The sequence below is a fragment of the Salvelinus alpinus genome, chromosome 2 (assembly GCF_045679555.1).
Source record: "Salvelinus alpinus chromosome 2, SLU_Salpinus.1, whole genome shotgun sequence".
In the NCBI taxonomy this organism is placed as follows: Eukaryota; Metazoa; Chordata; class Actinopteri; order Salmoniformes; family Salmonidae; genus Salvelinus; species Salvelinus alpinus.
In genome coordinates this window covers 21,116,535-21,138,832 of record NC_092087.1, presented here as the reverse complement: position 1 = coordinate 21,138,832, position 22,298 = coordinate 21,116,535, and the positions used below count along the sequence as shown (strand labels likewise).

The 22,298-nt window shown below is 43.8% G+C and overlaps 1 protein-coding gene across 6 annotated transcripts in view; it reads right to left on the bottom strand.

The window, feature by feature from the left end:
• Positions 1–1,017: 1,017 nt before the first annotated feature.
• LOC139556169 (FERM domain-containing protein 4B-like) overlaps positions 1,018–22,298 on the bottom strand; it is a 65,857-nt gene continuing 44,576 nt past the window's right edge. For 2 of the 6 annotated variants that reach the window (XM_071369799.1, XM_071369761.1), the window contains exons 8-24: positions 19,818–19,901; positions 18,953–19,018; positions 18,406–18,463; positions 17,818–17,904; positions 13,234–13,310; positions 12,524–12,662; positions 10,348–10,489; positions 10,084–10,217; positions 9,885–10,001; positions 9,275–9,503; positions 8,988–9,044; positions 8,714–8,861; positions 7,914–8,051; positions 4,270–5,015; positions 3,892–4,033; positions 3,237–3,502; positions 1,018–2,212 (exon numbers count right to left, since the gene is read on the bottom strand). In XM_071369799.1, the coding sequence (XP_071225900.1) occupies positions 2,202–2,212; positions 3,237–3,502; positions 3,892–4,033; positions 4,270–5,015; positions 7,914–8,051; positions 8,714–8,861; positions 8,988–9,044; positions 9,275–9,503; positions 9,885–10,001; positions 10,084–10,217; positions 10,348–10,489; positions 12,524–12,662; positions 13,234–13,310; positions 17,818–17,904; positions 18,406–18,463; positions 18,953–19,018; positions 19,818–19,901 (2,641 nt within the window). In that variant the 3' untranslated portion in view covers positions 1,018–2,201. The remainder of the gene's footprint in view (positions 2,213–3,236; positions 3,503–3,891; positions 4,034–4,269; positions 5,016–7,913; positions 8,052–8,713; positions 8,862–8,987; positions 9,045–9,274; positions 9,504–9,884; positions 10,002–10,083; positions 10,218–10,347; positions 10,490–12,523; positions 12,663–13,233; positions 13,311–17,817; positions 17,905–18,405; positions 18,464–18,952; positions 19,019–19,817; positions 19,902–22,298) is intronic. The other 4 variants (XM_071369770.1, XM_071369780.1, XM_071369790.1 and 1 more) reach the window with 4 other exon arrangements.

Below are 22,298 nucleotides of genomic sequence, written 5' to 3'. Positions count from 1 at the left end.
CCCCAAGGTCTTTGACTCCTGAACATCTAGTCAAATGGCTACCCAGACTATTTGCTTTGAACCCCCCCCCCCTCTCCACACCACTGCCACTCTGTTGTTATCTATGTATAGTCACTTTAATTAACACAACCTACATGTACATACTACCTCAACTAACCGGTGCCCCCGCACATTGACTCTGTACTGGCAACCCACTGTATATATTGTTATTTTTTACTGCTGCTCTTTAATTACTTGTTAATTTAATCTCTTATTCTTATCCGTATTTTTTGAAACTGCAGTGTTGTTTAGGGGCTTGTAAGTAAAAATTTCACTGTAAGGTGAATGAAGGATGTAGGTAATGTTGTCAGTCTGGTGTAGAAGGATTGTTCTACTCAGTTATATCACCATTACCAGCTTGGTGTTCTGTGTGCAAGGAGTTTTGAATATTCGTTTTATTTCCTTTATTCGGCGCAACAGACCATCAACCTACCAGACTGAGATAAGGCTGAGTATAGCCCACGAAGATCTCCTCCACCGCACAAGCTCATTTTCTGTGTCAGGCATATTTTATCCCTCTAACTTGTCCCTAGCAAGTGCAGGGAGATAGATATGTTACTGTGGTGATGGTTAGAACAGAAGTACTAATTACATAGTCTGGTGGGAAAGAGGTTGAAAATGTTTGTCACAGTCACATTGAAAAACATCCCAATCCAAAGCCATTCATGCGACACTTTACTGAAACTGATTTATTTAGGGGGGGATTATAGCAACGTAAAAGAGTCATTATCGTCCTGAGCTCTTTAAGTTCATTATTTTAAGTAAAAAAAGCATTGTACTTTCTTTACGGTAAAACCCAATTAACTAATTACACTGGCTGAAAGGAGACAAATTGAAGTGATTGATTAAATGGATCTAGATTTAAATCCTGTGTTGTACTGAATCAGTTACTGGATATTTGTTTTTCAGTTCTTCTCAGATCCTCAACAGACGTCATCACAACCATAGACTAAAACATGAATAAACTGAGGACATAGCTCAGAATGTTTGTTTTAATTCAAACGCATTTCAAATTATACAAACGACTAAGAACCAGCTTGACAAATGTGATGGTTTACTATTCATAACATGCTTCTTAAAATATATAAAAAATGCTCCAAAAACAGTTCTGTACAATCTATTTACATTATCAACATGTACATACAAATTCCTTCTTGAGAGGAATGGAAAGCACCAGTCCATGGATTCCAGCATGGGATGCAATAAGCACTTAAAACTGACATTTTGTCTCACTGCACTGAGCAATAAAATGAAGCCATGTAATAGAGTGGACGTATTACATAACCGGCACTGATAAAGTGTTAACATGGTCTTTGAAAGTATAAAAGCTGACATGGTTGAGTCTAGACTTTAATGGTTAGACTGAAGCATTTGGCAGTAAAGACGATCAAATTACTGAGAACAAGAGAGAGGTCCAAATACTGTGTTAAATGGCTGGTGCAAAAAGACTGACAACCTACAAATAGCACAAAGTGCTGTACAGTATCTGCAAACACTATCATAGAATGGGCTCTAGAAATTAGTAGTGACTGGAGAACGTTTCAGCAGGTCGCCATTGCTAGTCATCTTCACACTCAAAATCCAATTTCAATCCTTCATTTCAACATTTAAAAGTGTCAATATTGGAGAGATCTGTCATTGTAATGGTGAGCATACAGCTTGCCCAATTATCAATCTTGCAGGACAAGTCATGTTCATTATCCTCCATCCTCATGCCAGCCTCTCAGACTAACCCAACCAGCCACAGCACCAAGTGCACCTCAGTGCACAGACACATACCCCCCTAGCAATCCAGAACATTCAGATCAGGTGACCGTGTTGTAATTCTGCTTTCAGAGAACGTACGCAGGTGGACCTACTTTGGCAATTCCGTGTATGAGAACTCAAATCAGTTGTACTTAGACTTAAGGTCCTCCCCTGTGTGAATTCCACAGTGGTTGATATTTGATTCTTTGGATCCTTTTTCCATCCAGAAAAGCAGGTAAGTGCAGTCCAAGGCACATGTTAGCGTCACAAAGTGGAAGTTGAGAAAGTTGATGGCCCTGACTGCTACACTATAGTTCCAGGTTTGGAGGAGCCCTCATGCCAGTAAAGTCTCTGGTCATCTGGATCCAAGCTGCAGTTCGTTTGGCTGTTGATGTAGGTTTCTGTTTGGTTCACATCTACATTGGGTCTGCAACACATACAGGATGTATACAGGTTAGGCTAGCAACAAAAAACTGATAATACAATCCAAGAAAAGAGACATCTCCACTGGTGAAAAGTTATTTGAGTAATTTAACCCTGGGTTGTTACTTCATTGGAATACAGCACTGGAGAAATGAAATGGAACACCTTTAAGAGAGTTCTATCCCAGTTTCAAAATGACAGGTGTTAGTTAGTGTGTTCCACCAGGATTAAACTATTCACACACCTTAAAACAAAGCAGATGGACAGATGAACAACAAGCATCAAACACACGCAGCATTCAAATATCCAAAATGCAGGGTCACTTTCCTTCTTCCACAGATACCACCACTTCCAGAGCTGCTGCCCCACCACCCCCACCACCACCAGTGTACACCACCATAGAGTAAAGAGTACTAGGACAACCAAAGCAGTCTTGTGTTGTTGTTTTTTTACTGCCACGTACAAAATGAGTCACCACCAACACCATAGAATCTGTGGCGGTAGTTAGTTTCTTCTCTCACCCATTCTTTAGCGCGGGTGTTTAATTTCGGTGGTCAGAACTCAGTACCATGACAGGCACCAGCATCAAACCTCTCTAATGACCCTGTAGCCACTGCTGGCCCCGGCACCAGTCTATCACAGCTCCTCCACCCATACCCTGCTGGGGGACATCTGTGCACGAGAGGGTCAAAGGTCAGTGATAGTGATAATGGGGAGGGAGAGGAGACAGCAGGGGTAACTGACAGTTTAAGTGGTGTATGTCTATGCACACCCCTTAAGAGAAATGTGACCGCTGGATGACAATTTGGTATGGCAGCTGAAAGAGATGGCAGAAATGAACAACAACCATAAAAGCCATGCAGTTACCTTATAGAGAGGGAGAGAGAGACAGCCCAAACAAACAGCTTTGATACTAATTGAAAAAGAGAAGCCCAAAGCACAGACCAGGACATTGTTTTAGCTCACTTTTAAAAAAACAAGCAAGCAATGAAGTCACGCTGAGGACAGACTGGTAGCTGGTTACTTACTACTATCGTGGGCTACACTTAGCAAAGGAGACTTTAGTAAGCCTCTGGCTTCTGTAGCTGTGGGGCTGCTGCAGGGGACTGGAGCCCTGGCCCACCTGCCCTGGCCCCGGGCCCAGCCAGAGCCCACAGCCAGGGGAGGAGGAAGGAAAGGAGGAGAGGTGGTGGAGGATAAAGAGCTAGCAGGGACAAAGGCACAGCACCTCTGGCCATCAGGGCTGTACCAAGAGCCCTTAGAGTGCTGGTAGGAGGAGCAAGATGAGCCATATCTATGAAGAGAGCAGCCCAGTGGACAGTTAAAGTAGGAGAAGAAGAAGAACCATTCCTAAGGCCAGTAAGATGAGCTAACCACTGGCTGCACAGACAGACGCTATAATCCATATCAAGCAGCCATGCTAATTGGCCTGCAAGTGAGTGAGCACCAACTATCAAACTGTTTCCAACACTTCTGGGACATATCATGATCAGCAAGGGAATGTCAGACACACAGGTCATAATGGTGTGTGGCCGATAAAATCAAAGAGAAGCTTCATTTTTTTCAGCGAGCATCCATTCTCCACAATGACACAGTAGTGGTGTTTAGCTCCATTGTTAAGTAGGATCAGGGACAGCCAATCAGATAAGGAGCTGAATTGGGACTAAGAGTTACTTCTCTCACCTGTTGTGAGCGTGGTGGCTGTAGTGAGCGGTGCCGTAGGAGGGGTAAGGCTGCTGCACCGGCAGGGGCATGTGGAACTCTGACATACCCCCTCCCAGGTGAACGCGCCAGCCTCCTGCTGTGGAGGACTGCTGTGACGAGACTGGAACAGAAACCACAACAAAGAAAAGTTACAATAGGACAATTTATCTCTGAGATATAGAACGCATACGAGTGACTGAATGTTAGCATTCATTGACATGCTTGAATGCAGAGTTGGCTGATGCGTGTCGTTTTGCATTGCCCATTAAAGTGTTACCAAATAATTGCCTTTGACTAACAGACTGGAATATCATTCTGTTTGCATGTGAGATGAGGGAGTTTGCAGGCTGTCTGTACCTGAGGAGTAGGATGTGTTCCTGCTGTAGGGAGCTGGCATGGTCTGGTAACCCAGGCTCTGCTGGGAACCCCTCTGGTTGTAGTCGTAGGCCTGTGGTTGCTTGTGGCTTGCATTCCGGTGGTACCAGCCTTTCAGGTGCTCTGCCACCAGCGCCTTCTGGATGTTCTTGGTCAAATGTTCCGTCCTGGGCAGAGCTTGACGGTTCCTGGGCGGCCTCAGGGTGGCGTAGGGGTTCTGAGCCATACCGTCCATCTCGTCGTCACCATAGCGACTGCTGTACGCATCATGTCCGTGGTAGGCCGGCGCGGCGTGGTACGAAGGGTTAACGTTGTAGTGACCCTCTAACTCGTTGTTGTACATGTAGACTCCGTTAGAGTAGGGCTCTGGCTCTGTGTAGCTGGGGTAGCCCGTCACATAGTAGGCTGTGGTGGTGGGTCGTGGTGCACGGGGGGGCTGGTATGTGTTGTAGCAGGCATCAGCCTGTGCCAAGTTGGGCATACTGCCCGTGTTGGCGTAGATGTTGCCCTTCCTGCCACGCCGACGGTCCCTGGGGCGGTGGGTATGGTTCCCAGGCACTGTATACTCCGCGCTGGATTGGCTGGTGTAGGATGAGCCATCGTCCAGGACCTCTGTGCTGTTGCTGCGGCGGAACGGGACGTACGCTGGCGCCAGGGGTGTGGTCTCTTGAGACTGGGACTCCAGACTGCCACTCCGCTGGCGGAAATTCTGGGGGTCATCATCTGACCTGGAAATGAACAACATCATGATGAACAACATAATCCTCTGTCCTTCTTATATACAGAATTAGATTGATCACTATCTGACATAGGGTTAGAAATCCCATCCAGAAGTTATACAGAGAACAAAGGTCTCGACAGGATGCTAGTCTAATTGGGGCTCCTGGCCGGTGTTGAGGAACATCAGAGGCAGCTTTGTATGTGAGGGGAGGTCATGGAGGCCAAGGCCTGTATTCACAAAACATCTCAGAGTAAAAAATTGGTGCTGAGAACAAACATTTTACTCCTACTCTTATGGGTAAAAATAAAAGCTATGCATGAAGCCTCTTTAGTAATAAGAGTCCCACCTAGTCGACATATTTAGGACACTTCATGAGCTGTCCTAACCAGTTAAGAGTTACCAGCAGGTGTCTTGATAATAGAAAAATGCAGCAACTCAGTGGTTCCGGTTTTGATATTTCTACATGATCAACCCATAAATAATCTAGACCTACATGCAACAGTACCTCTTGCAGTTTTGATAATGATTTCTTATGAGGCCTATTTTACATGATATACCGAAATAAATAATGTTTTTCTTTCGCTTATTGACTTACCTACATTATGTCATTTCAAGTTATCCCTTTGGAGCGCAACATCACGTTGTTAAAACAGATGTCTAAATTGGGCATGCCTTAACGTTTGGCAGTTGAATTCGTCTTGATCTTAGGGTTATGTTAACTTGATTGTGTTAGATGAAAGTTAGACCTTTTAAACGCTGTATGCGACATTATCGGCAAGTGACTTGATCCCTACTGTGCCAAAAAGATTTAGAGTTGTTAGACAGGAGTGACAAGTGTGTTGATAAAACAGTTTTATTGCAAACATGCAGCTGTTAACAACAATCGGAATTAGTTAAAAAAACTGTATGCATGCCAACATATGAGGCAATAATAAAGAGTAGACAAAGTGATCGTGTCAGGCTAAAATTACAAGCAGTTTGACCATTGCAAAATTTGATGTACAGTCACATTCACTGTGGTTGTCTGAATGGTGCTATATACACTGCTCAAAAAAATAAAGGGAACACTAAAATAACACATCCTAGATCTGAATGAATGAAATATTCTTATTAAATACTTTTTTCTTTACATAGTTGAATGTGCTGACAACAAAATCACACAAAAATTATCAATGGAAATAAAATTTATCAACCCATGGAGGTCTGGATTTGGAGTCACACTCAAAATTAAAGTGGAAAACCACACTACAGGCTGATCCAACTTTGATGTAATGTCCTTAAAACAAGTCAAAATGAGGCTCAGTAGTGTGTGTGGCCTCCACGTGCCTGTATGACCTCCCTACAACGCCTGGGCATGCTCCTGATGAGGTGGCGGATGGTCTCTTTAGGGATCTCCTCCCAGACCTGGACTAAAGCATCCGCCAACTCCTGGACAGTCTGTGGTGCAACGTGGCGTTGGTGGATGGAGCGAGACATGATGTCCCAGATGTGCTCAATTGGATTCAGGTCTGGGGAACGGGCGGGCCAGTCCATAGCATCAATGCCTTCCTCTTGCAGGAACTGCTGACACACTCCAGCCACATGAGGTCTAGCATTGTCTTGCATTAGGAGGAACCCAGGGCCAACCGCACCAGCATATGGTCTCACAAGGGGTCTGAGGATCTCATCTCGGTACCTAATGGCAGTCAGGCTACCTCTGGCGAGCACATGGAGGGCTGTGCGGCCCCCCAAAGAAATGCCACCCCACACCATGACTGACCCACCGCCAAACCGGTCATGCTGGAGGATGTTGCAGGCAGCAGAACGTTCTCCACGGCGTCTCCAGACTCTGTCACGTCTGTCACATGTGCTCAGTGTAAACCTGCTTTCATCTGTGAAGAGCACAGGGCGCCAGTGGCGAATTTGCCAATCTTGGATTTCTCTGGCAAATGCCAAACGTCCTGCACGGTGTTGGGCTGTAAGCACAACCCCCATCTGTGGACGTCGGGCCCTCATACCACCCTCATGGAGTCTGTTTCTGACAGTTTGAGCAGACACATGCACATTTGTGGCCTGCTGGAGGTCATTTTGCAGGGCTCTGGCAGTGCTCCTCCTGCTCCTCCTTGCACAAAGGCGGAGGTAGCGGTCCTGCTGCTGGGTTGTTGCCCTCCTACGGCCTCCTCCACGTCTCCTGATGTACTGGCCTGTCTCCTGGTAGCGCCTCCATGCTCTGGACACTACGCTGACAGACACAGCAAACCTTCTTGCCACAGCTCGCATTGATGTGCCATCCTGGATGAGCTGCACTACCTGAGCCACTTGTGTGGGTTGTAGACTCCGTCTCATGCTACCACTAGAGTGAAAGCACCGCCAGCATTCAAAAGTGACCAAAACATCAGCCAGGAAGCATAGGAACTGAGAAGTGGTCTGTGGTCACCACCTGCAGAACCACTCCTTTATTGGGGGTGTCTTGCTAATTGCCTATAATTTCCACCTGTTGTCTATTCCATTTGCACAACAGCATGTGAAATTTATTGTCAATCACTGTTGCTTCCTAAGTGGACAGTTTGATTTCACAGAAGTGTGATTGACTTGGAGTTACATTGTGTTGTTTAAGTGTTCCCTTTATTTTTTTGAGCAGTGTAGTTCACAGCGGACTATGCCTCATCGCGATTGGCTATTCCCCATCATTTGCAACATGTCAATGAGCGTCATCACTATCTTTACTTTGCGGTACCTCGAACTGCGGTACCTCGAAAATAATTTTTACAAGTTGATTTTACTCCTGGCTCAGAGTTTGTCTGAGCAGTCTTTTAACATTGTCCTAAAATCTGCTCTGAGCTGAGAGATTCTTTGTCTTAAAACAGGTTTGAATAGGATTCCTAGGACCTTTCTGAGATGCTTTGTGGATATGGGCCTGACCTACCTGAACTGGATGCTGCTGTAGGCATTGCGGGTGAGGAGGGGGGTAGGAGGCATGCTGTGTGCAGAGGCAGGCTTGTGGCTCGATAAGGCATCTCGGTGATTGTAGTGGAAAGGTTCCTGGACTTCGCCATAATTTAATCTGAAACACAGATAAGAACCATGCTTTTCACAGACTTGACTTCCTCAGGGTGGAGCTTGTACCGTGATTACACGGCCTCTCCCTCTCCTCGCCACTCAAAACATGAATATAAAAGCTGCATCCTCATGTGCTGCGATTTCAGTCAGAATTTTCACCTGGATGACTGTCATTTCATAGCTCATTGATCTTTCTCTTCATGGAACGGTAAGCAAATAACATTACCAAACAGTAGCAGTAGAACTCCTGCTCTCCTCTCTCCCAGCAGCATATCATCCAAGTAATTTGGTAAATGTTCACGCAGTGAGCGAATACGTTCAAATTCAGAGTTTCCAGAGCAGCTTTCCGGTCCCAGACTATTTTCCCGTCCTTGGGATTGTGGTTTCTTCCTTAGCAGGCAGAGACATGCCTATTGCTGTCTATTTTTTTTTTATATTTTTTTTTTTACATGGAGCGTGTTCGGGCTGATAAGAGGAGGTAGTGGGGGCAGCAGGAGAAGAGGCTGGTAGGAATGCAGGCAGCTTTCCCTGGTTCTCCTCTACAGGTCTATACTCGCTGCTGCTCCCTGGACCCCAAGAATAACAGTCTGAAACAGACTGGGTAACAAAACAACCCAGAGCCAGGAGAGCTGTAGCCAGTGGCCAGGCCCATGCAAGAGCACTTACCTGCTGTTGGGGCTGAGGTCCTGGGACTGGTCGTGGGCTGAGGCCAGTCGGTCAGACTGGTAGTGGAGGCTCAGGGTTTCTGAGTGGTGGGGCCGGGGAGAGTACTGCACAGAATGGGACTGTTGCCTTTGGCCTCCCAGATCCTCGTCTAAAACACACAGGTGAACAGAAGGAACTGTCATTGTCACAGCCTGCTAAAAGCTATGGGGATGCTACAGATGTGAACAGAGAAGTTTAGCTAATGTATGTATGATATAACCTCCGCAGCACTCACCATCGTCCAGAGTAAGACTGTCGGACAGTGAGCTGAGTTCTGCAAGGTTCACATCATCTGAGAAAAGGGGAGAAACGGAGGTTAACACATGCTTGTGTTGGGCTTTTCATTAGAAGCCACATCTGATAAAAACCCATGTCCTGTAGTCTTCTTTCTTTCAGACTAGTACAGACAAGGTGCTGTTGACAGGACTTGTGATTCCTCAGTATGCTACAGTCAATCTAAACTGTGTTATCACTGTGACTGTATGCAATGTCTGGCTGTTGGTATGGCGTGGTGTAGGCTACCTGCTATGATTATTGATGCTCTCTGGGTGGGCTTTTTGCCCGTCAGGATCCTGTATTTGTTGATCTCCTCCTCAATCTCCTGCAGCTTCCTCATGGCGTCCAGGCAGTTCCTCCTCCTCTTCTTCTTCACCGTCTTACAGAGCTCAGCCTCGTTGGCCAGTTTCTTGGCCGCCTCCACGATCTTCTGCTGCAGGGCAAACCTGCTCTCCAGGTTTCTGAGATGGGGATCCTGCAGGACAAGAAGACACAGTAGAAACAGATGAGATGAGTAACTTGCACACAGGCATGCAGATCAGTGCAAAGGGGATTTTCACAGGATAAAAGAAGCATATTCATCACTAGAAATTCCTTATCCTGAGATAGAGAATATATAGAGGATGTACTCCACACACACACACACACACACACACACACACACACACACACACACACACACACACACACACACACACACACACACACACACACACACACACACACACACACACACACACACACACACAATTAAAATGTTGCATTACAATGTCAATCAAGTCTAAGATTTATTAGCCAAAAGAACACATAATATTTATGACAGCCAGTGCTCCCATCCTGTGACTCCTATACTAACCGCATCATAAGGGAAGAGGTCGTCCAGTTTGAAGGCTGTCCCCATGCGCCGACGAACCGCAGGGGGCTTTTCACCCGAGTCCAGAGGGTACTCTTTAGGCAGCCTGCCTGTTAGCTCCTGGAAAAACAAAAAGAGAACAATCAGCAGTGATATAATCTAATTGAAATTATTTAATTCAAGTACTGATGAAGATGCTTACAGCTTCTCGCAGGCAGATCTTCTTGAGCTCCTCTAGTTTCTGAGTCAGAGAGTCCTGTAAGTCCTTCTCTTTATTCTTCAGGTCAGCAATCTTCTCCTTCTTTAACTCCTCGCTCACATCAGAGTCTCCTGACCCTGCATCAGGCAGACATTCTATTAAAACCATTATGACCACTTCAATCTCATCTAATCAGCATTTGTCTTAATGAAGTCAATAGGACCGATATGTCCGTCAAGCATTGTCCGTTGTTAGCTCATTATCTACCTGCTGAGATGAGGGATCCGTTGCTGGCCATGATGAGCTGGTCTTTACTCTCCATGCTGGACAGCTTACTGATCCTGGGTGCTCCAATCTCCGTCAGGTCCATGGCGATGTCACCCAAACTTCTGGCCGTGGTAACTTTGGACTGGAGAGAGAGGGGGAGGGGAAGAAGGAAAAAGAGGGAGACAGTGACAATCACACATCAGTATTTATTCTTAAATGACTGCGCAGCGAGATAAGAGCCCCATTTGCATGCTTCAGCCCAGGCTGGGAACGGAGCCCTGTCTCTCAACACTATTCCTGGATGAGCACTATCTGCTTCTGAAAGGCTGAAACCCATCTGACTGCAGCCACACACTCATTCACCCCTCGGAGCAACTATCATAACTCACACTCAGCTTGTGTAACGACAGTAATGCAAAATAACCCACCAAAATATGCACCATCTAAACAAACACGTAAAAAAATGTCCTTCTGTGTTGATTCATCAAATAGAGCAGCAAGGAAAGTCGACATTAAATCAAGAATCCCCACAGCTATGCATAGGCTATTCTAAGAATACTATAATATACATCAATTAAAATGGGGCAGAGACATTAGGCCTGCAAAAAAAATCTTGGTCGATCAAGAGTCGTCTGTTCTTTCGACCAATCGATTGGCTATTCAGTAGGCTATTCTTTCGACCAATCGATTGTGCTGGGCCTGGCTCAGACTTGCTGCACTGTGTTAAAAAAAACTAAAAAAACAGCGAGTGACTGACTAGCACCCGTTGTCTCCCTCTCCTCCATGCTGCAGAGACCACCACAGAACATCAACAGTGTGTATTGCACTGTCCATGTTGCTGACGCTGCAACATAATTACAGATATTTCTGACTGAAAAGTTATATTCTCGAAATCCCTCATTTGTTTAGGAAAAACATTCTCCATTCCCTCAACCCTTGCTCTACTTACATGACACGTATGCATCACATGCACCAATAGCGCCTGACTTATAGCATATCATAATATGTAGGCCGTCATTGTAGTAGGCCGTCATTTTAAATAAGAATTTGTTCTTAACTGACAAGCCTAGCTAAATATAGGTTAAATACAAAATAATCACATCAATAAATTGGTTATAACAAACTCCTAACACAAAATGGATGCAGAGGAAGTGACAAATAAACTCGATACCAGGCAATTTTCCCTCATAGCTCAGGAGGTAAAGGGAAAGTCAGACGTGTGGAATAAATTTGACTTGATTTTGGGACAATTTGGAAGAGTGTAAACAACACGAAATAAGTTATAAATAATACCAGAAGCTGGTCTAAACAAAAAAATATTGTAAAGCATTTATTACAGCATAGCAAAGATTTAAAAAAGCAGAATTTGTGAAATTGTTTATCCAACATGTTGTGGTTGCGTGAGGCTTGGTGCACACAGAATCAGTAGGCTATTAAACAAACATCCAACAGAAGAAGGATCTGTCTTATTTTTGTAGATATATATGGATGATTTATAAAGCCAGGCACATTTAACAGTTAGGCTATTGATTATAGTCACGGGCTGTTTTCTGGTCTCCTAACTCCGCTGCTGCCTCCCGCCGCATTGTTCTCAACACCAATATGCTGGTTAACCTTGCAATTATGCGCACAGCAACATCGTCTAGGAAGCGCACTGATATTTTTCAAAACCACGGACAGCGACCACTATCCAACGTGGGAGAAAGCGCATTTTTAAAAATAAAATACAATAATTTTTTGTTTTGCACCATTATTCTTACATAATATAACCATATACGATTTCAGTAGCATGTCTTACACTGATGGACTGTGCCATCCCAACAATGGATCAGTCCACTCAGACAGGCACGAATCAGACAGGTGTCTTGTACACCATGATTTAACAAAAACAATTTTTTGCTACTGCTCGACTAAAGAAATCTTGGTCGACCAACAGCCTATCAACCAAACAATCGTCCAGTCGACTAAATTGGGTCAACCATAAGAAACATGTTAGCAAACAGAGGAGTAAAGGTTAAGACAAGGACAGGAGCACTCAGATGTGGAGTGGAGTGAGAAAGAGCATGGTGGGGGTGACAAGGCCCTGATAAGGCTAGGAACAGCACAGAGGCACAGATGCAGGTATGGGGATGAGGGTAGGAGAAGAGCAGTAGTGCTGTGCTGCTGACACACTCACTTTGCTCTGCTTCCTGTCCAAATAGAACTGATGCTGACTGATGGCCATCACCCAGATGGTCTTAATCAGAGAGTGGCTGGCATACCACGTGTGAATGACCAATCCAGTCTGCCCGAATGTACGCCTGGTAACTATCCTTCTGTGGATAAAAAAAGAGTAATTTCATCTCTTTAATCCAGACTGACAACACAACAAGTGAATACCTGGATTTCTAACTATAGATACACTTTTAATAACATGATGGGTACTGATATCAGAATCATACACAATCAGAGATTAGAAAACAATTCCTTGCATAAACTAATCTCATGACTGGTTCTGTAATTCAATACATTGATGGGAGAGAGATGCAGTGTTGGAACAGAGATTTTTAATTCCAGCCAAGGTGGCTAGCAGCACCATATTAAACATGTGATACAGCACTGAGGTTGGAAGTGCTGCAATGTCCTGAGAACACTGACTGCAGCAGTCCTTTACAGCAAGAAGGAAGGCCTTCATTCGACACTAGCAAGATATTGTATTGGAGACAGCTCATTGACACTAGGCTCTGAAATTACGCCTGTTATGATTCAGAAAGGCTAGGATCAGAATAGAAGACAACAGATTCCTGGGTTGAGTTCAGTAGGCACCAAACATTTTGAGGTTTGAACCTGACGCTACAGAACACAACCCAGGATCACTATATGCATCCAGTGTCTGTTCCATCTCACCTGTCAGGGTCGTTCACCTCTACAGCAAATTTCTTCTCACGGAAATACAAATTCTCCAGCTGCTTCCACTGAAACAACTGCAGACAGAGAGAGAAAACAGGACACACCACTTAGTAAATAGTCCACTGGACCATGCCCTGTTTGAGTGAGTGGCAGACCTAGAGAGATGTGCTTTGATACATCCGTATTTATTCCAAGCGGCTTGAGGCATCCAATGTGTGGACCATCTAAACTCAAACACAATGCCACTAGCATGGAAAGACACTAGTTTAGTCCCAGATACACCAGGCTTTCTCAACGTTAACAATAACAGTAGCAGCAGTGCACAGAGGACAGCCACTCAGTCAGGTGGAATTTACTTACTACTCAGTAATTAAGCCAGTGTAGAGAGCAAGACTTGCCTAGCAAGAAGCCTCTCATTTCATTCTGCCCTGGAGGGAGAGCGCTGAAAACAGGAGGAGGAGTGGGGTGAAACATCTGCAAACAGCAAAACCGAGCTTTCTTTAGAGAGATTTGGAGCTCTTTTCGCTGAGAGCGATGGACTCTCCCCTGGTCTGGCTGTGTGAGAATCCAGCACTGGCACCAGGGTCTGGGGTGTAGATTTATGGCAGAGGATTTAATAAACATTCTCTACCAGGTACTGGCAAGCCAGGCAGATAGCCATAGCTCTAAATAATAGAACACATGACCCTTGACTACAGTCCTCAGCGAGAAATCTAAATGATCTCACAAGCAACCCAGCCTGAGAACTGATTTTAGTACATTGAAGTCTTGGTAAAAATGTTAATAACACAATAGGGATCTTATTCTTCTAAACAGGTTCTACATGTTTCCAGTATAGTATACACCGCAGTCACTGCTTTACAACTGTGGATTGTACAGCACATTAACATACAATTACTTACAGGTAACCCAAAAACAGAATGACAACAGCAACTCAACTAAATGTGTCCTGAACTACCTAGTCAGGTAAAAGGGGGCTTACCAGAGCAGGTATATGTGCTTTTTAAGTCCCGGGTGAATTATCAGGGTGTTATTGAATCCTTTGGCCAAGTTTCCCACAGGGCTAGAGCGTCCTTAAACAATACATTCATCTGTTCTCAGACAGCCAGATAGGTGTTGCAAGAGTGTCAGCTGAGCATGCTCCGCCTCTCTCCCCCCATCCCCTCTGACATCACAGACACCTCACTCTGACCTCGCCCACCTTGCACTGCTCTGCTCTCTCTCCTTTCCTCATCAATTGGCTCTGTGTAACTCACTCCTTCTCTCCCTCTATCACAATCTTCCTCCTCAGTCAAACCAGATGAACAAGCTGTGCACAGAGAGGTATTCAACCTCCTCTCCTCTTCTGGGAAAAGACCATCATGACCCCCTTTCTTTCAGTGTGTTTCCCTTCATCCACAGATCTTAGATTAGCCCTCCACATTCATAACCCTTAGTACCTTTATTACCCTTTGTGATGTGTTATCTGGGTTCTACATACCATGCCAACCCCTGTTGTTCAGAGTGCTATCAACTCCAGCCTCCCACCGCTCCCCAAGACAAATATTTCAGGAATCTACTACTTTGGTCTAATCATTAATAGCGGGCCCCTCTTCACCTCCATGTGAATACAGGACGGCTCTCGGTCAGCTCTCAGAACTGGGCCCAAGCTGACAAGGAAGAATCTCTCACTAGACCTCTAAAGTCAGTTATTAAAACCAAAGGAAAATGTAAAACTGAATTTCTGCAACTCACAAAGCAAATGCTGTAGCCAATAACAGTGTATTAGGTGTCAATATTTCATAAGATGTTACTTCATGCTTTAAGTAAAGTGACCCAGACCATTTCTCCATTGCTGCTCCAGCCAATACTGTAGGCCTAGCCTAATCAATTAGATCCCCAGTCTAACTGTGGATTGGGAGCATGGTAATTACTGAACAATGGGAACCAGCAGGCTCCACACTTCCCACAGACTCACCCCATTGTGTGGGATACCCCTCTCTAATTCACAAACCCCCTGGATACTTACTACAGCACATTCAGAAAATAAACAGATAACACACATTTACATAACTAGATCATTAGACAGTTTCAAAACACCACACACACACACACAACCAAGTGTGAGTGCCAAAATATATCAAGGATGTGTGACACACCTTCAACTCTGATCACAAGACCCCACTTACTATTTGGACAGAGGAAACAGTCCAAGCCAGTGCTGACAAACTGCATTGCAGAGAAACTACCACCAAAACTAAACATGAGGTGAATGGTAGAGAGACAGTCCAGTCATCTAGAGAACAGAACAGTAGTTCCCCATCTCAGTCTCATTTATTTCAGATGTTAGCGGTTTCACTTCTCATTAGAGCCCATGCCAAAATACCTGTGGTTTGAGATATTCCCAGAACATTCTGATGCAGACCCAACCCTGAACCCACAACAACCTCCCCAGACTCCCCCAGGCCCTGTGACGTGATGGAGGAATCCTCTGAGGAAGATAAATAATGTGTGTCAAAGGTTGGGACTTACACGCAGGAAGAGAACCACCACACCCTTCTCATACAGTCACATGGCACGCTGGTTCACTGAACATTTCCAGCAGAGGCATGACGAGAGAGAATGCTACAGTCGACTACAAACACACATTAATTAAGGCTCTGGTTTTAACCTATTATATACTGAGGTGAAAGAAGTGTAAAGACGGCTTATAGGGAATGGAGCTGCACGGTCCACTGACACAGCTAGCCTTGGATTTTAGCACCCATATAAATATTTGAGCAGCCTTTTATTGTTCCAAGATAAAAAATGAAGGGTCTAATCATATATGATTATTACCATTACAGAAATTATTTTATCCTTACTGAGCTGTGCTTACATTGGTTTTATTGGTTGACCATATAACTGGACCTGCAAGTGATTATAATACAAGTAAGTGTCAAATGACTTGCTGATAAGAGGAAGAGAGAGATGGACTGAAACAGACAGACACGGAGAGAGAGAAAGAGAGATAGAGTGATAAAGCCCTTTGAATTGAAATTGGGAGAGAGAGAGCGAGAGACTGAAACAAATAGACAGAAACACACACAGAGAGCCAGAGCGAGAGAGAGAGCGCTCTCTATATCACAGCCATTTGCTCCTCAGACCATCTTAGAAATAACTTTTCATTTAAAGTACGGCCTTTGTATAAAATGTGGTGCTCTAGCATACATTTTATTCTCCTGTATGGTTTTGTGTCCTATACCCATTCAAATACATACTTACCCTTCCCTTCTTCCATAGTCATGGTCCATCTATGACTATGTCTGAAGACTCAGAACGACGTGTTGGTTACTATTGAGATTTTGGAAAAAGCCCCAGTTCTCTTTTACCCAACAGACAGGGATAGGAAGTTGTGGTTCATCCCATCCATTAAGTTGTGATAAAGCTGACATCCATAAGAAGGCTACAGTAGCTTCTTTCAGCGCATGTCACTGAAGTCTGGGAAAACATCACTTTCAAAAGCCTTTTCATCCCGAGTTCCCAAGATTCCTCACAGGACGATTGGAGTGCTGCAGTGGGATTCCTTTTCTGCAGCCCCCCCTTCAAGACCCCTTCAGCCCCCTACCCTTCAAGACCCCCTCAACCCCCCCACCCTTCAAGACCCACTCAACCCCCGTTCCAAGCCCCTCACACCCTTCCAAGCTTCTCACAGCCCCCCTGCCAAGGTGATTGTGTTTTATTGCTTGATCAATTGTTTGCTCTCCGAGAGAAACACACACACACAATGACAGGCAGCTTTGCATAATGAGCACAGCATGCTTGGAGAAGGGCAGAGGGGGGCTGCGATGAATACAAAGGTCGCCAGCCTTGATAGGAAGCACTATCAATATTCTACCAGATGACAGGCCCCTCTAGAACAGCAACAAGAGTTGTGCACTTAAAAAAAAAGCATATTACAAAAGTCCACCATTTCACCAGGGGTCTGCTACGGAGGAGTTTTGGCATGAGTGCTCCCTCCCTCCATGTGTGGTTGGTTGGCCTGGGTAGAGCATAGCTCTCTCTCAGAGCTGAGCCCCTCACAGAGACCGCCCAGGCTGGCTTGGTGCCGGCTCATCCAGCCCCAGAGCCCTGCCTGCCTGCTCCCCATCCTGCACCATAATTACACCTTCCACTGGAAGGGCTGCTGAGAAAGGAACTGGGATACGCTGGGTTTAATACATGGGACACGCCCATTAATGCCTTGGCATTAAGCAAACCCAGCTGTGTCAACAGGGATCCAACATGGGAACAGGTAAGAGACATAGTAATGAAACTGGCGGAGGAAAACACACAAGAATATATTGTAACTTTTTTTTGCCAAAACTGTAACTTTAGGTATCATATTTGGAATCACAGTCATGGTTATTTCAATCACACCCTAAATGAGGAATGCCACAATCTTATCGCCATAATCCAGATACTATCACACCCACGTTGATAACAACTTTCCCTCCCTTTACCCTGGCCAAGAACACAAGCTTTTTGTTGCCATTATTTACAGTTTGGTGGATTATTAACCAGAGTGGGGCTGGTTGTTCAGTTAGACCATAAGGAGAAACAAGTCACAGAAGGCCAACCTACCTTCCGAGGTTTCAACTTGTCCTGTAAATCGTACTGTCCAATGCCTTTATAGCTGACTCCCAGCCACCACGGCAGGCCCTGCTTGTCCTGTTGGGAAGGCAAGGCAAGGCACACCAGTCATTAGGAGCAGCTTAAGTGGTACATTTTTAAAAGAAGAACGGGCCATTACTGTGGCAATTACCCCATTAGGCTAGCAGCACTAGCAACACAAGGAGAGATCAAATGCATTGAAGCAGCCCTAAAAAGCCACAGACCGAGTCATTTTAACAGCAGCGTTTGATGTGCTCAGACACCCTGCTTTAATGAGTGAGGTAGGAGAGCGGGGCTGGTGGGGTTGAGGCTTTGGGAGTGAGAGAGTTGCTGAGAGAAGGATCACTCAATCATTAGTTAACTAAGCACTGAGCCTGAGAAAACAGCCAGCTAAGGTCCCTGTCCAGACTCCAGAGGGAAAACGGCTGTATTTCTATCTGAACACACTACTTTTTTATATTTAAAAAATGTTAGCTAGATGGGAAAGCAAACATGAAAACAAATGTACAGATGTTTGATGCTTCCTACTGTAAGATACAGGGTTGATTTTGTTCTTACCTTTACTGGATAATAATGAACTCCATATGTAGGGAGGGACTCCACTAAGGCCAAATACCTTCAAAACGGAGAGGGACACGTTAGCAGTAATTCAGGCAGTTACACTTCATCAACGTCTGTGAGGCGCTGCTCTACAGAAGTTTGAAAGGGGTTTAAGCCCCAGTCAGTCATTCACCAGACACAGTCATTTACAGTGGCGGAGCCATCGATTTCTTTACAGGGCCTTGGAGAATCAATTGATCAAGTCAAGGGCACAAATCATACAGCCGTGTGTAAACGACCTCACTAGGCTAAGACAGAGTGGACCTCTGTCACACACTGCTGGCTGCCCACAGCATAGTAAAAGTTCGCTGTCCCCTAATTAATGACACATTCTGGCAGTGTGACAGCAACCCCTTTCAAACAAAAACACAGGAGTAGACGCTACAGAGGACTGCAGAGTGTGTTGGACTGATGAACGTGCTGAACTAGAGGTACACAGCAGCTCATTTCCTCCATGCACTTGACCCAGATTAACATAAAAAGGCCCATTTATTACATGACTTACTGCACAATTGCTTGCCCTCTGCTGAGGCCCTTCAGGTTCTCATAGTGCTCGATCACTCGGTCTTCACTGTAATAGAGAAAAATAAAAGCCGAAATGAATAAGCCATTACTGATTGTAACATATCCCCAAACAGAGACAAGTGGTGAGACAGTCCTTCCCTGACACACATTGTTCCTGTTCATGGAGAGAATTCTGTCTGGCCTACTGGCCTGACCATGGTTCTCATCTCCTCTCAGCTCACACACACGACCCATCTGCTCACACACACACGGCCCTTTAATTCCAATCTGCCCATTAATCCATACAGCTGCTGTTCATCAGTGGGCTGGGCTGCAGCCACAGATGAATGCTGAGGCAGAAGAACAAGATGCAGCAGCATGCACAGACAGACACAGGAGCTGTTAACCAGCGGCTGGCCTGGCCGTCTCGTTCTCTCTCCCTCCTGTCTAGCCCAGCTCCCATGAGGACATGATGAAGTCAGCACCACCCTGGCTGTTCATGATGCAGCCAGACGTAATTAACACAGAGCACTAATTAATACAGCCCATCGGAGATAAACAGCCTGGCAGGACTCTGGGTGTACCTCCACCTCGCTGCCCACACCAGCTCATCTGCATGGGAAAATAAGTGCTTTGTGCATCCAGGTGTTAGCTACAATTAAAAAGCCATTTACATTTACATTTACATTTAAGTCATTTAGCAGACGCTCTTATCCAGAGCGACTGATGGGGATAGGGACGGGGTGAGGGGAGGATTGGTATTGACAGGACTGCGGTCTGATATCTATGGGACGGTGTGTAATCCACTTGGATTAATACCCCTTGTGCATTTGTGGTTAAAGTGTTGTTAATGTGGCACTGCTTACCAGTATACCAGGGAGGGGTGCTCCCTCAGGATTCTAGTGGGTAAAACCGGGAGCTTGTTCAGGTCCGACCTGGAGCTTTCAACACTGTAAATACAGAAGGATTGAGACATAATGATCAACTGAATTAATTCACAAGAACAGTAACAGTTGTATCTTAAAAAGGCTCATTTACATCTCCAATAGGGCCAGGGGGCATTTTAAGGCTCCATAATAATAACACTGCTGATTGATCAAAAGTTTTTTTTTTAAACGCCGTTATTAGACTGTCATTACAATATTAGACTGTCATTACATTATTAGACTGTCATTACACTATTAGACTGACATTACACTGTTATACTGTCATAACACTATTATACTGTCATTACACTATTATACTGTCATTACACTATTATACTGTCATTACACTATTAGACTGTCATTACATTATTAGACTGTCATTACACTATTAGACTGACATTACACTGTTATACTGTCATAACACTATTATACTGGCATTACACTATTATACTGCCATTACACTATTATACTGTCATTACACTATTATACTGTCCTTACACTATTATACTGTCATTACAATATTACACTGGCATTACACTATTAGACTGGCATTACACTATTAGACTGGCATTACACTATTAGACTGTCATTACAATATTATACTGGCATTACACTATTAGACTGGCATTACACTATTAGACTGGCATTACACTATTAGACTGGCATTACACTATTATACTGTCATTACAATATTATACTGCCATTACACTATTATACTGTCATTACACTATTATACTGGCATTACACTATTAGACTGGCATTACACTATTAAACTGGCATTACACTATTAGACTGGCATTACACTATTATACTGGCATTACACTGTTATACTGTCATAACACTGTTATACTGCCATTACACTAGTATAGTGTCATTACACTATTATACTGCCATTACACTATTATACTGCCATTACACTATTATACTGTCATTACACTATTATACTGCCATTACACTATTATACTGCCATTACACTATTATACTGTCATTACACTATTATACTGGCATTACACTATTATACTGCCATTACACTATTATACTGCCATTACACTATTATACTGTCATTACACTATTATACTGCCATTACACTATTATACTGCCATTACACTATTATACTGTCATTACACTATTATACTGGCATTACACTATTATACTGGCATTACACTATTATACTGTCATTACACTATTATACTGTCATTACACTATTATACTGTCATTACACTATTATACTGTCATTACACTATTATACTGTCATTACACTATTATACTGTCATTACACTATTATACTGCCATTACACTATTAGACTGGCATTACACTATTATACTGTCATTACACTATTATACTGTCATTACACTATTATACTGTCATTACACTATTATACTGCCATTACACTATTATACTGTCATTACACTATTATACTGGCATTACACTATTATACTGCCATTACACTATTATACTGCCATTACACTATTAGACTGGCATTACACTATTATACTGTCATTACACTATTATACTGTCATTACACTATTATACTGCCATTACACTATTAGACTGGCATTACACTATTATACTGTCATTACACTATTATACTGTCATTACACTATTATACTGTCATTACACTATTATACTGCCATTACACTATTATACTGTCATTACACTATTATACTGGCATTACACTATTATACTGCCATTACACTATTATACTGGCATTACACTATTATACTGTCATTACACTATTATACTGCCATTACACTATTATACTGCCATTACACTATTATACTGGCATTACACTATTATACTGGCATTACACTATTATACTGCCATTACACTGTGTAATTACTACTCTAGAACTCCATGATGACCATCTCTGAGTTCAATAAACCCCTATATCCAATAATAACCCCAAATGAGTTTTACAGAGCAGAACACAGGGGACAGAGATCATGTGAAATATCAACATTAAAATGTTATACAAATTGTCATTGATGCGTTTTACAGAACAGGTAAAGTCCCACGTCATATAGGAAGAAAGTGATAACCAAATCAAAATAAAAAGTGGTCATGTCTGGACATTTTTCATATTTCTATCTGGCAGGCTATTGATGCATTCCAACAGACTAGGCTTAATATCCACTTAGGTCTTGCCAAAGTGTCTCAATAGAAACAGATAAAAGCCCTTTTAATTAACAGAGGAAATTGAAATATAGTTCTATCATGTCAAGGCGCAGTTCCAGAATGGGATGGTAATTATGACTCACAAGTAAATGTTTTTCAATGTTATCACATGTGCATTCTTTGAGGTGTGTGTGTACAGTACAGGCGTTGACCTCAATCTTTGCATGCCAGTGTAAAGAGTGAGATATAGTCCTACCATACGTCATTTACCATACAATTTCATAAACACACAATTAAGACCTAAT